The sequence below is a fragment of the Cheilinus undulatus genome, linkage group 18 (genome assembly GCF_018320785.1).
Source record: "Cheilinus undulatus linkage group 18, ASM1832078v1, whole genome shotgun sequence".
Lineage (NCBI taxonomy): Eukaryota > Metazoa > Chordata > Actinopteri > Labriformes > Labridae > Cheilinus > Cheilinus undulatus.
Window position 1 is genome coordinate 27,769,738 of NC_054882.1, and position 15,573 is coordinate 27,785,310.

A 15,573-nucleotide genomic window follows, 5' to 3' on the forward strand; every position below is an offset into this window, starting at 1 on the left:
ATAAAATTAAAATAAAATAAATCGTAATTTAGTTCCATCATTGGTTTTGTAATCATTTTGCTTATTTTTATAAAACATCAGAAATTTGACAAAAAAAACCCAAACATATAACCTGACAATGAGAGCGAGCAGATCTTAATTAATGGACTGAAAAGTGATGCTCATACTTGGGTCTTAAAAATATTCTGTTTTGTTTTTGGGGGGCATTTTTGTGCCTTTATTAGATAGAGGAGGACAGTGGATAGAGTTGGAAACAGGGTCAAGAGTGGGGGAGAGACATGCGGTAAGGGGCCTCAGGCCAGATTCGAACCTGGGCCACCCGCATACATGGGGAGCGCCTTAAACCTCTAGGCCACCTGCTCCCCAGTCTTAAAAATGTTTTTGATAGATTTTTACAAGCCCCAGAAATATCCAATGCAGTTCAAGTTCATAGAGTCGGTCACTACTTATTATCAAACATTCTACTACTGTAATTGCAGTGTGTCTGTGTGTCTGTCTGTTTCAATTTGCACGCCACACTGTTGCTCCAGTTGTCCTTCATACCTCTCAGAAGACTTCTCAGGTGTGTTGGTTCAAAACTGGTGCCATGAGAAATTCATAAAAATGTACAGATTTTCTATAAAATCCCAAAATGATGCACGAGTCATCATTCAAGGACTTCTGTTGCATTCCATTGATCTCAGAGGTTGGGTGTAAGAGCTGGAAATGACTTAATTTGCTTCAAGCTCCTAAGAGTAATGGTGCATTCCATTTAATATCGTAACTTGGAAATTACAAGTTGCTATCATCAAAAATACACCCTGGACTGTAATTCCGACTCAGAAAGTCGGAGCAACCCCCAAGTACCCCCAGTTACAAGCTTGTGGCAAATGAAGCGCTTTCAACTGGGGTGTGACGTCATTCCCAGCTCTGACATTGGATTTTCAAGGGAAATGGAATGCACCAGGAGTGACAGATCCGGAAAACAACTGGACTTTGTTGAAACACACCAACAAGGAAACATGGATGAGATGAAACACCTGCTCAATAATCCCTGATTAAAGTAAGCTTTTTTTAAAGCACCTCTTCATGCTTGTGTCAAGCAAGATGATACAGGAGATGTGTCACATGTTGCTGTTGGAATCATAACTGGGAAATCGCGGTTTCGCTGTTATGTCAGTTGTAGTCGACAGTGCTGCGTATGTTTGACTATGGGTCAAACCAGCTTCGCAAATCAGGTGGGTCATGTGATGCTTTGTTAAAGCACCACAAAAAAGTGTACGAACTAAAATTTTGTAGGTAAGTCAAAAGGCACAGCTTTAGTGCTCCCCTTATTTTATTGCTGACCTATCACCCAACATAAGCACTGGCAGGCAGAGATGCTGAGCCATTATGCAGTTAAGGAAAAGACACTACAGTTTTTATGACACATAAACTTTCCAGAGATCAGGAAACAGTTTCAGCTCTGTATGACTTTAATTATTTCTTTGAGTTTAATGTACCAAACGTAAAAAACAGATTCACTTAAAATTTAAACATTTCTATTTTGAATGGAAGTCCTTTGCACTTTTTCAGTTTACCAGAAATTACTTTAGGGTAATTCACATTGAGGAAATAGGATAATTGCTCTACCTATAAGCTAGCTTTAATATTTCCATGTAGTGATAAACAGTCTTAAAGAAAATGTTAATGGCCTGATAATAGGAGGAAGGAAATTATAATTAATGAGCTTTGGCTGGGCCCCTTAAAATGGACGGTTTGGAGTGAACCTGCCTAATTTCCCAAATACTTCAAAGCCTTTTAATGAGTTCAAAACTCTTCATAGGGCATTTTAATCTTAGAAAAAAAGGAAAAGTCAGACTGAACACTTTATGATTTAATTCAAAGAGGCTGAAAATGTGAATTGCGCAGACTTTTAGTCATAAATTTACTTATCATCGCAAAGGACTTCTATGTTAAGCAGCTGTTTGTTGAGCAGTTCTGGTGCACATTTGGGAAGAAGGATAATTGTTCTACTTTACTGTGTCCAAGCATTGATGAATAGCCTTAATAAATGCTCATTACTGTGGTCACAGTCACTCGGAAGCATCATAGACAACAAGGAAGAATGCGGACAACAAATGTAGATATACGGCCAATACATGCACGCACTCTTGGATCAGCATTCTGTGTTGATTAGACATCGTGCTGTTTCCTGTTACTAATAGCCCCATAGGCCCCATTTGCAGCAGCCCAAAGGGATATTCTCCATGCACAAAATCAAGCACTGAGCGAGGACGTTGACAGAATAGATACAGCTTTTAAAAAATGTGTCGTTGCACATTCTTTATGATATTTGTCTTAATCACGGAGAAAAAGCCTCTCTAAACAAATCCTGCCAGTATCTTCAGCTGCTAAAACCAGATCCTGGCATTTCTCAACTAAACGTTAACCCTGATGACAGCTCTTTTTGATATTTCTCACTGCAATGCAGATATGAAGTGTTGTGTAATTCCTACAGCCTGTGGTATCAGCTATCACAGCGAGGTGAGGTAAGGTGAGAAAAAAGAGACAGAGCGGAGGAGGAAAGGAGAATTCAGCCTTGTGAAGGCTGCTGGGTAATATCTCTACTGTATGGAGACACTTTATGTAAGATGTTGGGTGTAATCTGGAAAACAGCGAAAGAGGTCAATGATGTATCTTCTCCGAGGGGAGCGAGACTACACAGGCAGAAATAAAAAGTCTCAAAAAGAAATACAGCACTCAACAATGCAGCGATTCATCACTATTAAACAGAACTCTAACACCTAATCTATCAGAGCTGCCTGATGTCTCGGCCCTCCCACAGTTTAAATCTCTCTGCTGAATATCGCAATATCCCTCCAACATACACCTACAGTAAATCACCATACACACGCACACACACAGTCTGCTGCTGTTGCTGCTGCTGTATTTTTCATTCCTATTCAGTCCCCACACGGTGATTTAAAGTGATCACTTTAGCAGTGCAGGTTTCACCCACACATATTCACAGCAAGTGAATCCGTCAGACGCATCAATCAGAGAGAGCTTTGTGATGTGGGTGGGATGTCTGAGGCACAAGCATGATGGGATATATAGCTTTGATTTATTTAATGTATTAACTTTGATTCATACAACTTGAAAGGTAGTTGAAAATATGGGGAAAAAAATCATTCAAGTCTACCTGGCCCTATGTGAAAAAGTAATTCCCCCTGACCCTAATAACTGGGTTTGCCACCCATGATGGCAATATCTGTGTTTGAGACAACTGGCAATGAGTCTTTCACATCACTGTGGAGGAATTTTGGCCCACTCCTCTTTGCCGATTTTTTTTTTTTTAATTCAGCCACATTGGAGGGTTTTCAAGCATGAACGGCCTGTTTACAGTCACGCCACAACATTTCAATTTAAGTCCAGACTTTGACTCAGTCATAGTGTTGTACTCAAGACCACACTATCTGAGACCAAGATTTGCCTGAGACTACTGGGGGTCAAGACTGAGACTAGACCAAGATCATAAAAATCTATTTTGAAAAACCATGACACGGTTGAACAGATAAAGAGCATTCTCTCTTTAATTCTATCTTTCTTTTAATAAATTTGACCGATGAAAACAAGGTGTCTGCAACTCTTTCAAAGCACAACATGCAGAAATCTCAAACCTTAACAAATTTCTTCATCTAACTAAAAAATAAATCCTTGTATGAATTCAAAAGCCACTGAAAAGTCCGCAATGATTTTAAATATCTGAAAAGTAGATGTTTGAGGCCTAAAATAAGTGTTCAGAGGTGACCTTGCAAAGCACCTTGCAAGTGCAGCTCCTTATTATCACATTAATGAAGTCAAAGAATAGCAGATCAGTGCTGGTCTCAACCGATCTTGTTGGAAAATCCTGAGTCTGGCCAGTCTGAGACCGAGACAAGACCAATTAAAAGTCCTCTTGAGTCTGAGACAATACCAAGACCTCCAAATTGTGACTGTTCTGTAGTACTACAACACTACTCATCCACTCTTTTTTTTTCTTAAGCCCTTCAGAGGTCAAGAACCGGTCACCAACAGTGCAGGATGACCATCAGGAGGCCAGAGCAGCACAGAACAAAGGTTGGTGCTCCCTGACCTGACCTAATCCAGAGGTGGACATGCTGGTGTTTTTTGATCATTGTCCTGCTGCATAACCCACTTGCACTACAGCTTATGGTCACAAACTGATGGCCCGACATTCTCCTTCAGGATTTTCTGGTAGAGTTCAGAGTTTATGGTTCCATCAATTATAGTTAGTGGTCCAGGTCTTGAAGCAGCAAAGCAGCCCCAGACCATCACACTACCACCACCATGTTCAACTGTTGGTATGATGTTGTTTTTATGTTCAACTTTTGTCTCATCAGTCCACAGAATATTTCCCCAGAAGTCTTGGGGATCATCAAGATGTTCTTTGGCATAAGCAGGTATGTTGACATGGACCACATGTAATTGGAATAAAGGCCTGATCTGAATAAAAATGCTTCATATAAACATGTCATTCGGTATAAGATTCTCAGCTCATTCAGAAAGAAATTTCATTCTGATAGAGAGGGGTGGTTCATTCGGATCAGCATCCATGAAAAACCTCGATCTGATAGTCTCCCTGTTTGGGGTGATTTTAGTGATATAAGGGTCCTCCTGTACCCTCCCCATCAGAACTGACTGCAGCAGTATGCACTGTTGAGCCTGCTGCTTAAACAGGGAGAGCACTAGAAACAGCAGACGTTTTTGCAGCCCACAATAAAGGTACAGCTACAGTTTTTTTTTTAATTAAAGTAAAGAATTTGTAAGAACCACAGTTTCCTCATTTTTCAATGTTTTAGTGCGCTGTATAGTAGAGATGTTGTAACAGCTGTTTTGGTGATTACATTTTTATCTCCTGGGTTGTAAAACACTCTTTATAAAACACTAGCAGCTAGTAGAACAGAAGCATTCCTGCAAAAGGCCGTCACACTTCAGCTGAGAAGGTGAAGCCAAAGGCCTCATGAAAAGATCAAACTGTTTCCTGTGGACCCACTGGGGACGAGCTCCACTGTCACCGCAGGTCACAGAAGTGCTGACCCTAACCCTCCAATAACCAGCAGCAGATGAGCCAGCAGAGGAAGACACCGCAGGACTCCAGGAAGTAGCTCGGGCAGGAATATGTTTGGAGAGAGTGTTTTTGATGCAAGAAGGGGGTCTCTGGTTTATTTTTGGGTCTGAAAGGCTGTGACCCCGCTGCTTTCCTGTTTTCTTTCCTGGAGTAGGTCTCAGGTGAACGGGGACAGAGAAGTGAACTTCTATCATTCATTTAGCTCACTTGTCTTGTTGACTACTGGAAACCATGACACAAGATTTTCAATCAAAAAGTGTCCGGTTTCTAAAGAGGAAAGCAAACTCAACACTGACCAGCAACACAAACTACATGACAATGATGATTACCAGTAAGTGGTAATCTACTCAGCTAATCTTCATCTGGATCCCTCTGACTCTCTACTCATCTCTACTAACAGATTCTACATAAAAATGAAGAGCCTGTACTAAAGGTTCTAGATTTTCAGCTCATCCGGTGTTCTGGTTAAGATTTGTAGTGCAATTATTATACAGGCAGTGTCGGGGTGACTGTGGATCAGCGAGTGGAGTCAGTCATCTCACAGGTGGAAGGTTGGGGGTTTGATCCCCAGCTGCCACAGTCACACATCACTGTGTCTTTCAGCAAGACACTCAATTTCAAATGAATTTCTTATTTTTATCTGGTTTTGACTCTACTCTCCCTTATTAATAAAAATGAATGTCTCTACTGTCAGGATTATTCAGTATAAAGATATGAGAAAATGAGCCTTTGTTTTTTTATCAGAAGCACTGGGGCTAGCATCCTTCCTACCAGGTACTTTATTTTGGAACTGAAAAGTGTGTCAAGCTATCTTTAGGTTGATGCTCACATTCTTCGTGCCAAATTTTTGCCCGTTTCCCCCCAAATTTTGCCCTTTTAATTTTACACCTGCTTTAGCTGCACATTTTTGCCTCTTTTCTGCAACTTTCTACCAATTTTTTCTCATTTTTGTTTCTTTGAACCCTTTTTGCCACCTCTTACCTGCTTTTCATTTTTTTAAACTTTCTTGCCCATCTTAACCCAATGTTCATTATATCCCATTTTACCACTCTGCAACACTTTTTTTATCCATTTTTTCTTTTACCAATTTTTGCCACTTTTAACCCATTTATGCAAAATTTTCACCTGTTTTTGCCCCTTTTACAGATTTTTAATACTTTCAATCCCATGTCACTACTTTAGCCACACATTTTTTCCACTTTCACTATTTTTCTGCCCATTTCTGACCCTTTTTTTCATTCTTACCCAATGTTTGCCAGTTTTCTCCAATTTTTGCCACTTCTTCCACCAGTTTTTGCCCTTTTTTTTAACACCTTTTTGCTACTTTAACTGCACATTTTTGCCAATTTTGTTCAACTTTTTATAGATTTTTGCCACTTTTTGCTCATTTTTGCTTCCTCTAACCCATTCCTACCACTCTTAAGTGATTTTCGCTGTTTTTCCTTTACTTCTTTTCCTTCTTACCTTAATTTGCCATTTATAACTGTTTACTGCAGGGAAGCCAGTGCAATATTACAGGGTAGGTGCAATACTATACCTGCAAGTTTTTCTTGTTCAGGGTCAATGTGGACCATTTATTTATCTGTCTATTGTCTGTTTGTTTTTATGATGAATGTATTGATTGTGAGCAGCACTGCACTTAAGTCCATGACAAATTTCCCCTTGGGGACAATATCCTTATATTCCATTTTGCCACTCTGTAAGCACTTTTCACCCCGTTTTCACCCATTTTTGCCACTTTTAACTTTCTTATTCAAAATTTTCACCCCTTTTTGTCACTTTTACAGATTTTTAATACTTTTTATTCCCATCTCACTACTTCAGCCACACATTTTAACCACTTTCAACCACTCTCACCATTTTTCTGCCTATTTTTTACTTTTTTCATTCTTAACTTATGTTTGCCACTGTTCCACCAACTTTTGCTACATTTTTTATACCTTTTGAAATTTTTTAGCCTCACATTTTTACCACTTTTCTGCATCTTCTTACCAATTCTTACAACTTTTTGCCAATTTGTGCTTCTTTGAACCAATTTTTGACACATTTTAACAGCTTTCACTGTTTTTTTCTGGCCATTTTTTACTTTTTTCCCATCTAAACCAATCTTTGTTTCTTTGAACCCATTTCTGCCTCTAAGTACCCATTTTTGCCACTCTTTTACCACTTTTCACCACTTTTCACCACATTTACCACATTTTTTTGCCACTTTTAAACCCATTTTTGCCAGTTTGTTACAAGTTTCTTGGTGGCATCTCTCACTTGTCTCCTTCTTGCACGGTCACTCAGTTTGTGAGGACGGCCTGATCTAGGCGGATTTACACATGTGCCATAATCCGTCCATTTCTTGATGACAGATTTACCTGAACTCTGGGGGATGTTCAAAGCCTTGGACCTTTTTTTGTATCCATCCCTTGGCTTATACTTTTCAATATCCTTCTCTCTGAGCTGCTTGGGGTGTTCTTTTGTTTTCATGGTGTAATGGTAGTTCACTGATGAACCAGTGGCTTGACTTTCCAGACACAGGTGTCTTTAGACTACAATCTGTTGAGACACATTCACTGCACTCATGTGATCCCCATTTCACTAATTGTGAGACTACAAGCACAAACTGGCTGTAGTAGGTCGCTCGCTTTAAAGGGGGTTAATATTTCTGCAGTCACTTATTTTACCTTACATATTCTTAATTCATTTTCATTTTTGTCAGTAAAGGCCAATTATATTTACCGTGGTTGATTTATAAAATTAATAAAAGGGTAAAACATCTAAGGGGTCAATACTTTTTATAGGCACTTTTTATCATCTAGAAATCAAAGATCCTTTAAAATATTCAAGGAGAAAACCGAGATTATGTGTATTTGGATGCAGTGAGATTGAGTTCCTTTTCTTTTTACGCTGTAAATATTATGATCAGAAACACTTACTATTTAATGAAATAGCTTGTCAAAAAATCTGATGAGCAAAAACTGGAATGTCTGTTTAAGTTTGATATAGCAAATTTGGACTCAAATGCCTAAAAAAGAAGACAAGAAACTGTTTAATGAGCCTCGTCTTCTTTTCCATGACAATGAATAGACCGACTATGCACTCCAATCCTGAATTGATTGAATTTATCGTGCCATGTCAGCAAATGTGGATTGTATGTATGACACAATAATAAAATAAAAACTTCAAGTTGTATCAACAAGACATAAAAGAATTTCCACAAACCTCCCCTGGGTTAAGTGTTCAGCATTCATTGTGGTACAGAGCGTGTCTGAATGAGCTCTGATTTGGTATGATTCATGTCAGCCTGTCGTCACTATATTCAGCTGAGATCCGGCTTTAAATCAACCTGACATGCTAAGCCTACGCATCAGAGGGACATTGCACTCATATTGCTGATTTTATCAGTCCATTGTTGTTTGCCTTTAGTTGGTGTCTTTCATTTCCCTCGCTTTCACAAGTCTGATCCAAATTTATTATTGTTGCGGCGAGGAGGAAATTAATAAATCTCAGAAGAGGAAATTGCTGCTCCAAACAGTGTGGGTTCGATGTTATACATGCAAGTTTGATTTTTTTTTTTTTTTTTTTTAAGCTGGTGTGTTTTTCAGAACTGAATCTATGTGAACTAATGGGCCGAGAGAGTGAGCTGTTTATGATTCTAATGTGTGGGATGAATGAAATCGCATGCTTCTTTACTTTACTTATTTCAGGTGAAAACACTCCTCTCCCATCTGCAGAATGATGATTTACAGAGTTTTGTGCTCTCAGAGGGTGTAATTCTGATGAAAATAAACAGGGCTTGGAGATTAAACCCAATGATAATCTGTTCCTTTGAACTGTGAATCAAAAAACATTTCCTCTGGTACAGGCGCATTTGCCAACATTTCTCATGTCAACAAACTACTGATCACATCAGTTGAGCAACACTCCGTGCACCGGGCAGCACTGCACACAGATGCAGAGAGCGGAGCTGTGATTGGTCCGCCGTGGTGGGTGTTTCCGCATTCCGCGCGGAGCTGTCAGCAAGAAGCGCGAGTTGGAAGAGGGGAGCTGTCGCGTCTGAGAGGAAACCTCCTCGGTCATTCCCAGAGGAATAGCGGGGCTGTCGCCAGGGGAGCAGGGATGCCTTACATGTTCATCAGTACGCAGATCCGGCTGGTGTGTATCCTGCATCTCTACATTTCCTAGTGTCATGCTTTTAGCATAGGCGCGCTCGCGCTGCAGATTTAGGGACTGTTTTATTTGGCAGAACAACACAGACGCATATTACACATCAATCAGACTCGTCACTGGTAGATTAGACTTGTGCAGTGGCTTGTAATATTCTGCATGATCAACAACAAACACTCAAAGCTTCAAGCAGAGCAAGCACCGTTTGTTGTTTCACTCCTTTTTTAACCATGGGGCCTTAAATTAAAAACACATGTTGCACAGTTGACGGCCTCTTAATGCGCATGTTCAATCTACTGAGCTACATAATGCTAAATAGTCTGAATGGATGATCTATTTATAGGCTGCAGAGATTATGATCTGCACCTGCCACATGGCTGCAGGTGAAGTTAGTGACAGTCAAAGCTGCACATGATGATAGCTGAAAGTTTTATTGTCAGCCAATCCGAGACAGTTCACTGTATGGTTAAGGTACTTTACCTTTTGTCACAGGAGAACGGTCCAACTAATGTGGGAGATGAATACTCTGATCCAGCTGTCATGAATTACCTGGGAGCGAGGAAAACAACCATGCTGGGGAACAACTTGTGAGTATTAAAAACAGGACATCAGTTATTGTAGTGAGTGGAGGTGAATGTGGTTAGCGATTAGCTTAACTGTACCTCTAAGAGGGGTCTCAGCTGATGGACTGTAAGCATGGTTTGCCTGAAGGTGTCCTCCATCAGGTACTTAAGTCCCCCCCTGAACTGATTCTTGATCTTACATAAGGCCGCCCATAAGGGGGGGAAAAGGGGAGAGCTTTCTGGGGCCCATGGAAGTCAGGAAAATCTTGGTCCACTGTAAGGTTAAGCTGTGATAACCATATTTTATTTTTAACCAGAGTAATAACCACTCCAATCAAAGAAACAAAAATGAACTTTATTGTTGCTGTAGTACAATTTAGACTTGTTGAAATGTAAACTTAAACTGAAATTACTGTTTTTCTAATAATAACGATGTGCATGAGCAAACTGACTATATTATTTGGAAAGTAATGTCAGACTTCATAGCTGAGACATGATGTGCACAAATCTCAGGATGCCAGTGAATAAGTACAGAGAACTGGAGAGCTTTAAGGGAAAAATAATGAAATATTTGGGGGAAAAGAGGCAAAAAATGATTAAGAAAGGTAAAAATAGATAGGAAAAGTGGCAAAAATTACTTAAAAGATGCAAATATAGGTCAAGAAAGACAAAAAATTGATACAAAATTTGAGGGAAATGGTGAAAATCAGTTAAAAAGTTGCAAAAATGGGTCAAGAGAGGCAAAAATTGATGAGAAAATTGTTAAAAAAGTGGCTACAATGGGATAAGGTGGGAAAATAATGAAAAAACTTGGGAAAATGGGTAAAACAGAGATGAAAAGGGGTTAAAGAGTAAGTAATAGTAACATCAGAACCCAGCAACAGCTTGACACACTTTACAGCTCCAAAATTTAACAGCCAGGATGCTAGCACCAATGCTACTGATCTAACACACAAGCACTGACATATACAGTATATCAATAAATCACAACTGGGGAGGGTCTATTCACTGGGTTTGTCAGGGGCCCAAACACTCCTGTGGGTGTGCCTGATCTTATTTTAAAGAATACAGAGGTTCACAGCTCTGTACTGTCAAATGTAGTTGTAAAAGTACAACAACATCCGGTGATATTAATGGAAGAACACGTTACTTGCAAGGGATGCACTGTAAACTTTTGCTGATGTGCTTTACCTTTAGTCTATTTCTTTGAAACACACATTAGAGATCACATGATTCCACCGTAAGTGACCGATGTATTCTTTCTTATATGTTGACATTAAGAAACAAAAAACTAAATGTTAAGGTGGTAGGTGTCTCTTCTTCACTCAGTCACTGCACGGCTGTAGTTTTTGCTACGGTTCAAGGGCTGGGGCTTGGAAAGTACTTTAAAAAATCATTGTTGGGCTAATAATTTTGTCCTCATCTGTAAGCCTGGGTTGTTCTTTTACAGAGTTCTATCTGAGAAGAAACCCCAAGCAGAAGAGATTCTGGATTAATGCTAATAGACTTGAATTTAATTTGAGCAAAACTTTACTTCCTTGAAGCCTAAATGTGTCCTTTAAATCACAGTGCCAACGAACCAACAAATTATTAAAACCAACAGAAGCCCTAATCTTGTTCAAAGCACCACTTTAGTGATTGTCCTCCCAATATAGATTATATTAAGAACTTAGAAGTGTGGAGCAATGCACGGGGCAGCTGCCTGTCATTGGAAGCACAGAATAAACTCTAAAAAATGAGGGGAGAAACTGCAAAAGGTCCTCTTTATGGAAAAAAAAAATCACCCTTCCCTCCACTGAGCTGGCTTCAGGCCTGGCCTTTTAACTACCATAACTGCCCCAAAGCAATGACTTAAGTGATGGCTAACGGTGGTCCTGGTGGGTAGCATTGGCTAGCTGATGTTACCTAATTTTTTTAGACTTTTATCCTAGTAGCAATGTAAGGAGAATGATTGTCCTCTAAATTTATGTAAACATCACTGAGGTGAAGTTCTGGACTTCGCTGTTTATAGAGGTGGATTTGTGTCCTGGGTGCTGTATAAAGGTCACAAGTGGCCAATGCTTGCATCTCTGCTTTTTGTGATTGTTAGGTGACATAAAATATGTGCTCCTTAAAAGAGATGGGAAATTATAAATCCCAGTCTTCAACACCACAGTCTGTTGAACAGTAGCTGTCACTTCCCTTAGCTGTTTCCCTCCAGACCATCAAAGAATGCTAGATATACAATGTATTTAGAAACTATTCAGAACCCCTTCTCTCTCTTTCAATTTCTTCTGTTGCAGCCTTATGCTAAATATTTTTTATTCTCATTAATTTACCCTCAGTATCCCGCAGTGACGAAGTGAAAACGGAATTTTAGAAATGTTTGCACATTTATGAAAAATAAAAAACAAAAAAGCACTCGGAGAGCACAGACCTCCACCATTAGTGAAGAATCCTTTAAAAAATTCCTGGATCCAGATGGTGATCTGGATCACTCCTAACATCTAATCAGTTCTTCCTTATGCCATTTCTGACATTTCCTGACAATTTCATCAAAATCCGTCCATAACGTTTTTGAGTTAAGTTGCTAACAAACTAACTAACTAACAAACCCACCTGATCACATAACCTCCTTGGCGGAGGTAACAATATATCAAATTGACTCAAGTATTTAGACCAGGGGTTATTTTAGCATGTTGAGCCTCTGTGGATAGATGAGGATTTCACTCTTAAAAAGCCTGTCCTGCATGCACAAGAGTGCTCACTCAGCAGCCGCAATTGCAGCCACTTTTGATAACTTGTTTCGGATATGGAAAGTAAAGAAAAAGAACGAGCATGTCGTGCTAGGTGACAGTGCGCGAAACATGACAAAAGCAATGACGGACTTAGGTGTGCATGGCGCACACACTGCAGCTGGCTGTGCATGAAGGTGTCCTGCCTCCTGCATTGGAGATGGGGGTTTCACTGTGTTGTTACAGAGCTGTTTACAGTGAAATGCCCATTAAACTTGGTTGCTTAGTTAGTTTGTGCTGTTTAAAGCAGAATCAGGAGAACTACTTCAGTTGAAGTTTTATTTCTGTTGTTCATCTTGAGTCTCAAAAATTTAAAAGCACATTTAAGCTCTGAACTATAGGTAGATCTTTTGCATTTAAGAATCTGTCTTTTTGTTGCTGTTATTTAAAGCACTTTGTCAGGAGTATCTCAGGGAGCGGTCCTGCAAACTGGCTGAGTAATGAGGAGAATCAGTCTAAATTTAGAAGCTATTTCTTTTTTGTACTGTGGAGCTCAGTGTCAGCAGGTTATTTTGCTGCTATTTATTGCCCTCAAAGATGCAGATAACTTTGGCTGTACTGTTAAAAATACTTGTAGCATTTAATGCACATGCAACCCAAAGACATTACTGTAAGTTTTTCATTAGTGTATGGCTGTATTTGGGGGGGAAAAAATACATCCTTCATTTCTGATAAAAATCAAATGTTTAGTCAGTTTCTAAAAAAAAATAGACTACGAATATTTAAAAAATATATTTGTATTACAGGATGGAATTGGTGTTTTTTACAGTGGAAAAAATGTAATTAAATATCGGTATCAGTATCAGCCAAAATGAGTTTTAAAATATCAGCAAAAATCCAATATTGTGCATCCCTACTTTTTTTAAAGTTTATTTTTATAGTAGAGGCATTTTCATTCTGACACTGGTTTTGGATTAACCCTACCTTGATGACACATTTCCATCCAGATGTGAACCTTTTTTGGGAAACTTCATCTCTTAACCCATAGAACTAAGGCTGCCTAAAAATCGCCCTCTAAAGCACAAGTATTTTTAAAAATAAGCCCAGAAAACCTGAAGGTTTTCTGAATAACTGCACAGAGTTTCAACGCTCACTCTGCAGCTTCAGAAGCCGATAGAGACAAGAAAAAAAAACATTCAAAAGCTTAAACCCTTGGCTTTAACTGTAAAGAACTGCTTTTGCCCTAAAGTTGAACATTTTTAAAACTCATCGATCAGTGGAGTGAGTTGAAATCATCAATATCCTCCTCTTTAGACATTTTCCTCTTCCACTAAGGCTTGGCTAGTAGATCCACAGTCACATCATAGTCTTGGTTGTTGCCATTGTTCTCGTCGTCATCTAAAATTCTGCTATCAGCCTCTTTGTCACTCCCCTTGCTGGAGTGTTTAGCCATCATCTTTGTCACTGCTCAACTTTACAAACGTTTCATCTAACAACTCTTTGCGCATGCTATAATCAAAATACTTTTTATCCCAATCACATGTATTTTAGTGAATCACGTTGCAGTTTGTCAGTCATGCATCTAAAAACAATAAGATCTTCCAACATCACATCACACATCCTACCAATCAGAGCTCAGCAGGCACATGTAGCATCCACTCCCAGGTGTGACCATACTTCCATATTTAGGCACTTAACACCGGTGTTTCTTTCACTTTGGCAGCGAACGTGTACATATTGACGACAGAGCTGAGATCAGGTCAGATGAGGAGGGGAACAAAAACTCTCGATTTGTGTTTGAGAAAGGCTCCTGCTTTGCAGATTTAGAATAAACCATTCAAGCTGATGGAATACAGATCGGGGAAGTGTTGTCATTGGCAATCTGATTCAAATGCTGCTGGGAAACGGACCAAGGTGTTGGAAGGGAAGTGAACAAGCACCAGAACAATTAACAGAATTCTCCTTTCCTTGCAAAGTTTACGAAAAGAAGGAAAAGTCCAACATGTGTGGAAAAGGAGAATGACTTTGTGTTTATGCTTTTGTAGTTCTGAGTACCATGTGGACGACCCTCCACGCATGGTGTTGGACAAGCTGGAGAAGATCGGCTTCCGCATGCTGGCGATGACGGGGGTGGGACAGACACTGGTGTGGTGCCTCCACAAAGAGGTCGAGTGATGGGTCCTGAGGTGAATGTCGACTGCATTAAAATACCTCCAGAGGCCATGAAGAAGATAAATAAATTGTGATTATAAACTTAGTTTAATCTTTGGTTTTCTGATCTTTCCTTGATGACAAAAATCAGCATGTCATCAACAGCAAGTTAAGTTCTATGGTTGAGATTATCCCATATTTGAGGTTTCAGATTACTCTGAGCAGCTTCAGGGAATACCAGACTTCATTCCGGAGATTTTCCTGACACTTTGCAGATATTGCTTGCTGTTTACTTTCAGGACAATTGTGGGGAATTAGGGCCAGTTTTTCTAATAATCAATCAGTGGTAGAATTTAATGAAAAGCATGAATGTATATAAAGCCTCACCCAGTTCCCCCTGTTTTCTGTCTGAGTAAATAAACCACTATGTTTGGTAAGTTTGTACTTACAGCTCCGAAGATGTTTTTTTAAGTGTATCATATGCTTATGATTAAATGATGTAATGATGAGGACTGTTTGTGTACTTCTTAATAAATGGAAACAATCCCTATGGGATTTGCCATAGACAAAATGGAATATATGCAGCCCTGTAATAATCCATTAACCAGACACTTAACAAACATCAAACAGGCTCTTAATCTGACCTCTCACGGCTCTGTGGCACCTTGCAGGGATGCTGTGAGATGAGGTACTGCAGCAGCGCAGGCACACAGTAAAGGAGAGCCAAGAATTGTGGGTGGTTTCAGTACAGCCTTAGGTCTTCCAGAGCATGTCTGGGGCCAGCCTGGATCACAAACCCACAAACCAGAAACTCAGCCAACTTAAAGCCCTGCTGCTTAGGTGATGCTGCTTCCCAAATCACAGCCACAGGGGTTTGCACACATTGGATTGACAGGTT

General features: G+C 39.6%; 1 protein-coding gene across 2 annotated transcripts; it reads left to right on the forward strand.

Annotated features, from left to right (window-relative positions):
- The first annotated feature begins 9,053 nt into the window (after window positions 1–9,053).
- gchfr (GTP cyclohydrolase I feedback regulator) lies at window positions 9,054–15,184 on the forward strand. 2 transcript variants are annotated; one of them, XM_041812950.1, is made up of 3 exons: window positions 9,054–9,235; window positions 9,743–9,834; window positions 14,570–15,184. In XM_041812950.1, exons 1-3 carry the CDS (start codon window positions 9,200–9,202, stop codon window positions 14,697–14,699), a joined length of 258 nt encoding a protein of 85 aa, XP_041668884.1. In that variant the 5' UTR covers window positions 9,054–9,199; the 3' UTR covers window positions 14,700–15,184. The 2 variants fall into 2 exon arrangements, with proteins under 2 accessions (XP_041668884.1, XP_041668883.1); XM_041812949.1 differs by having other exon boundaries at window positions 9,059–9,235; window positions 9,740–9,834.
- Window positions 15,185–15,573: the final 389 nt, after the last annotated feature.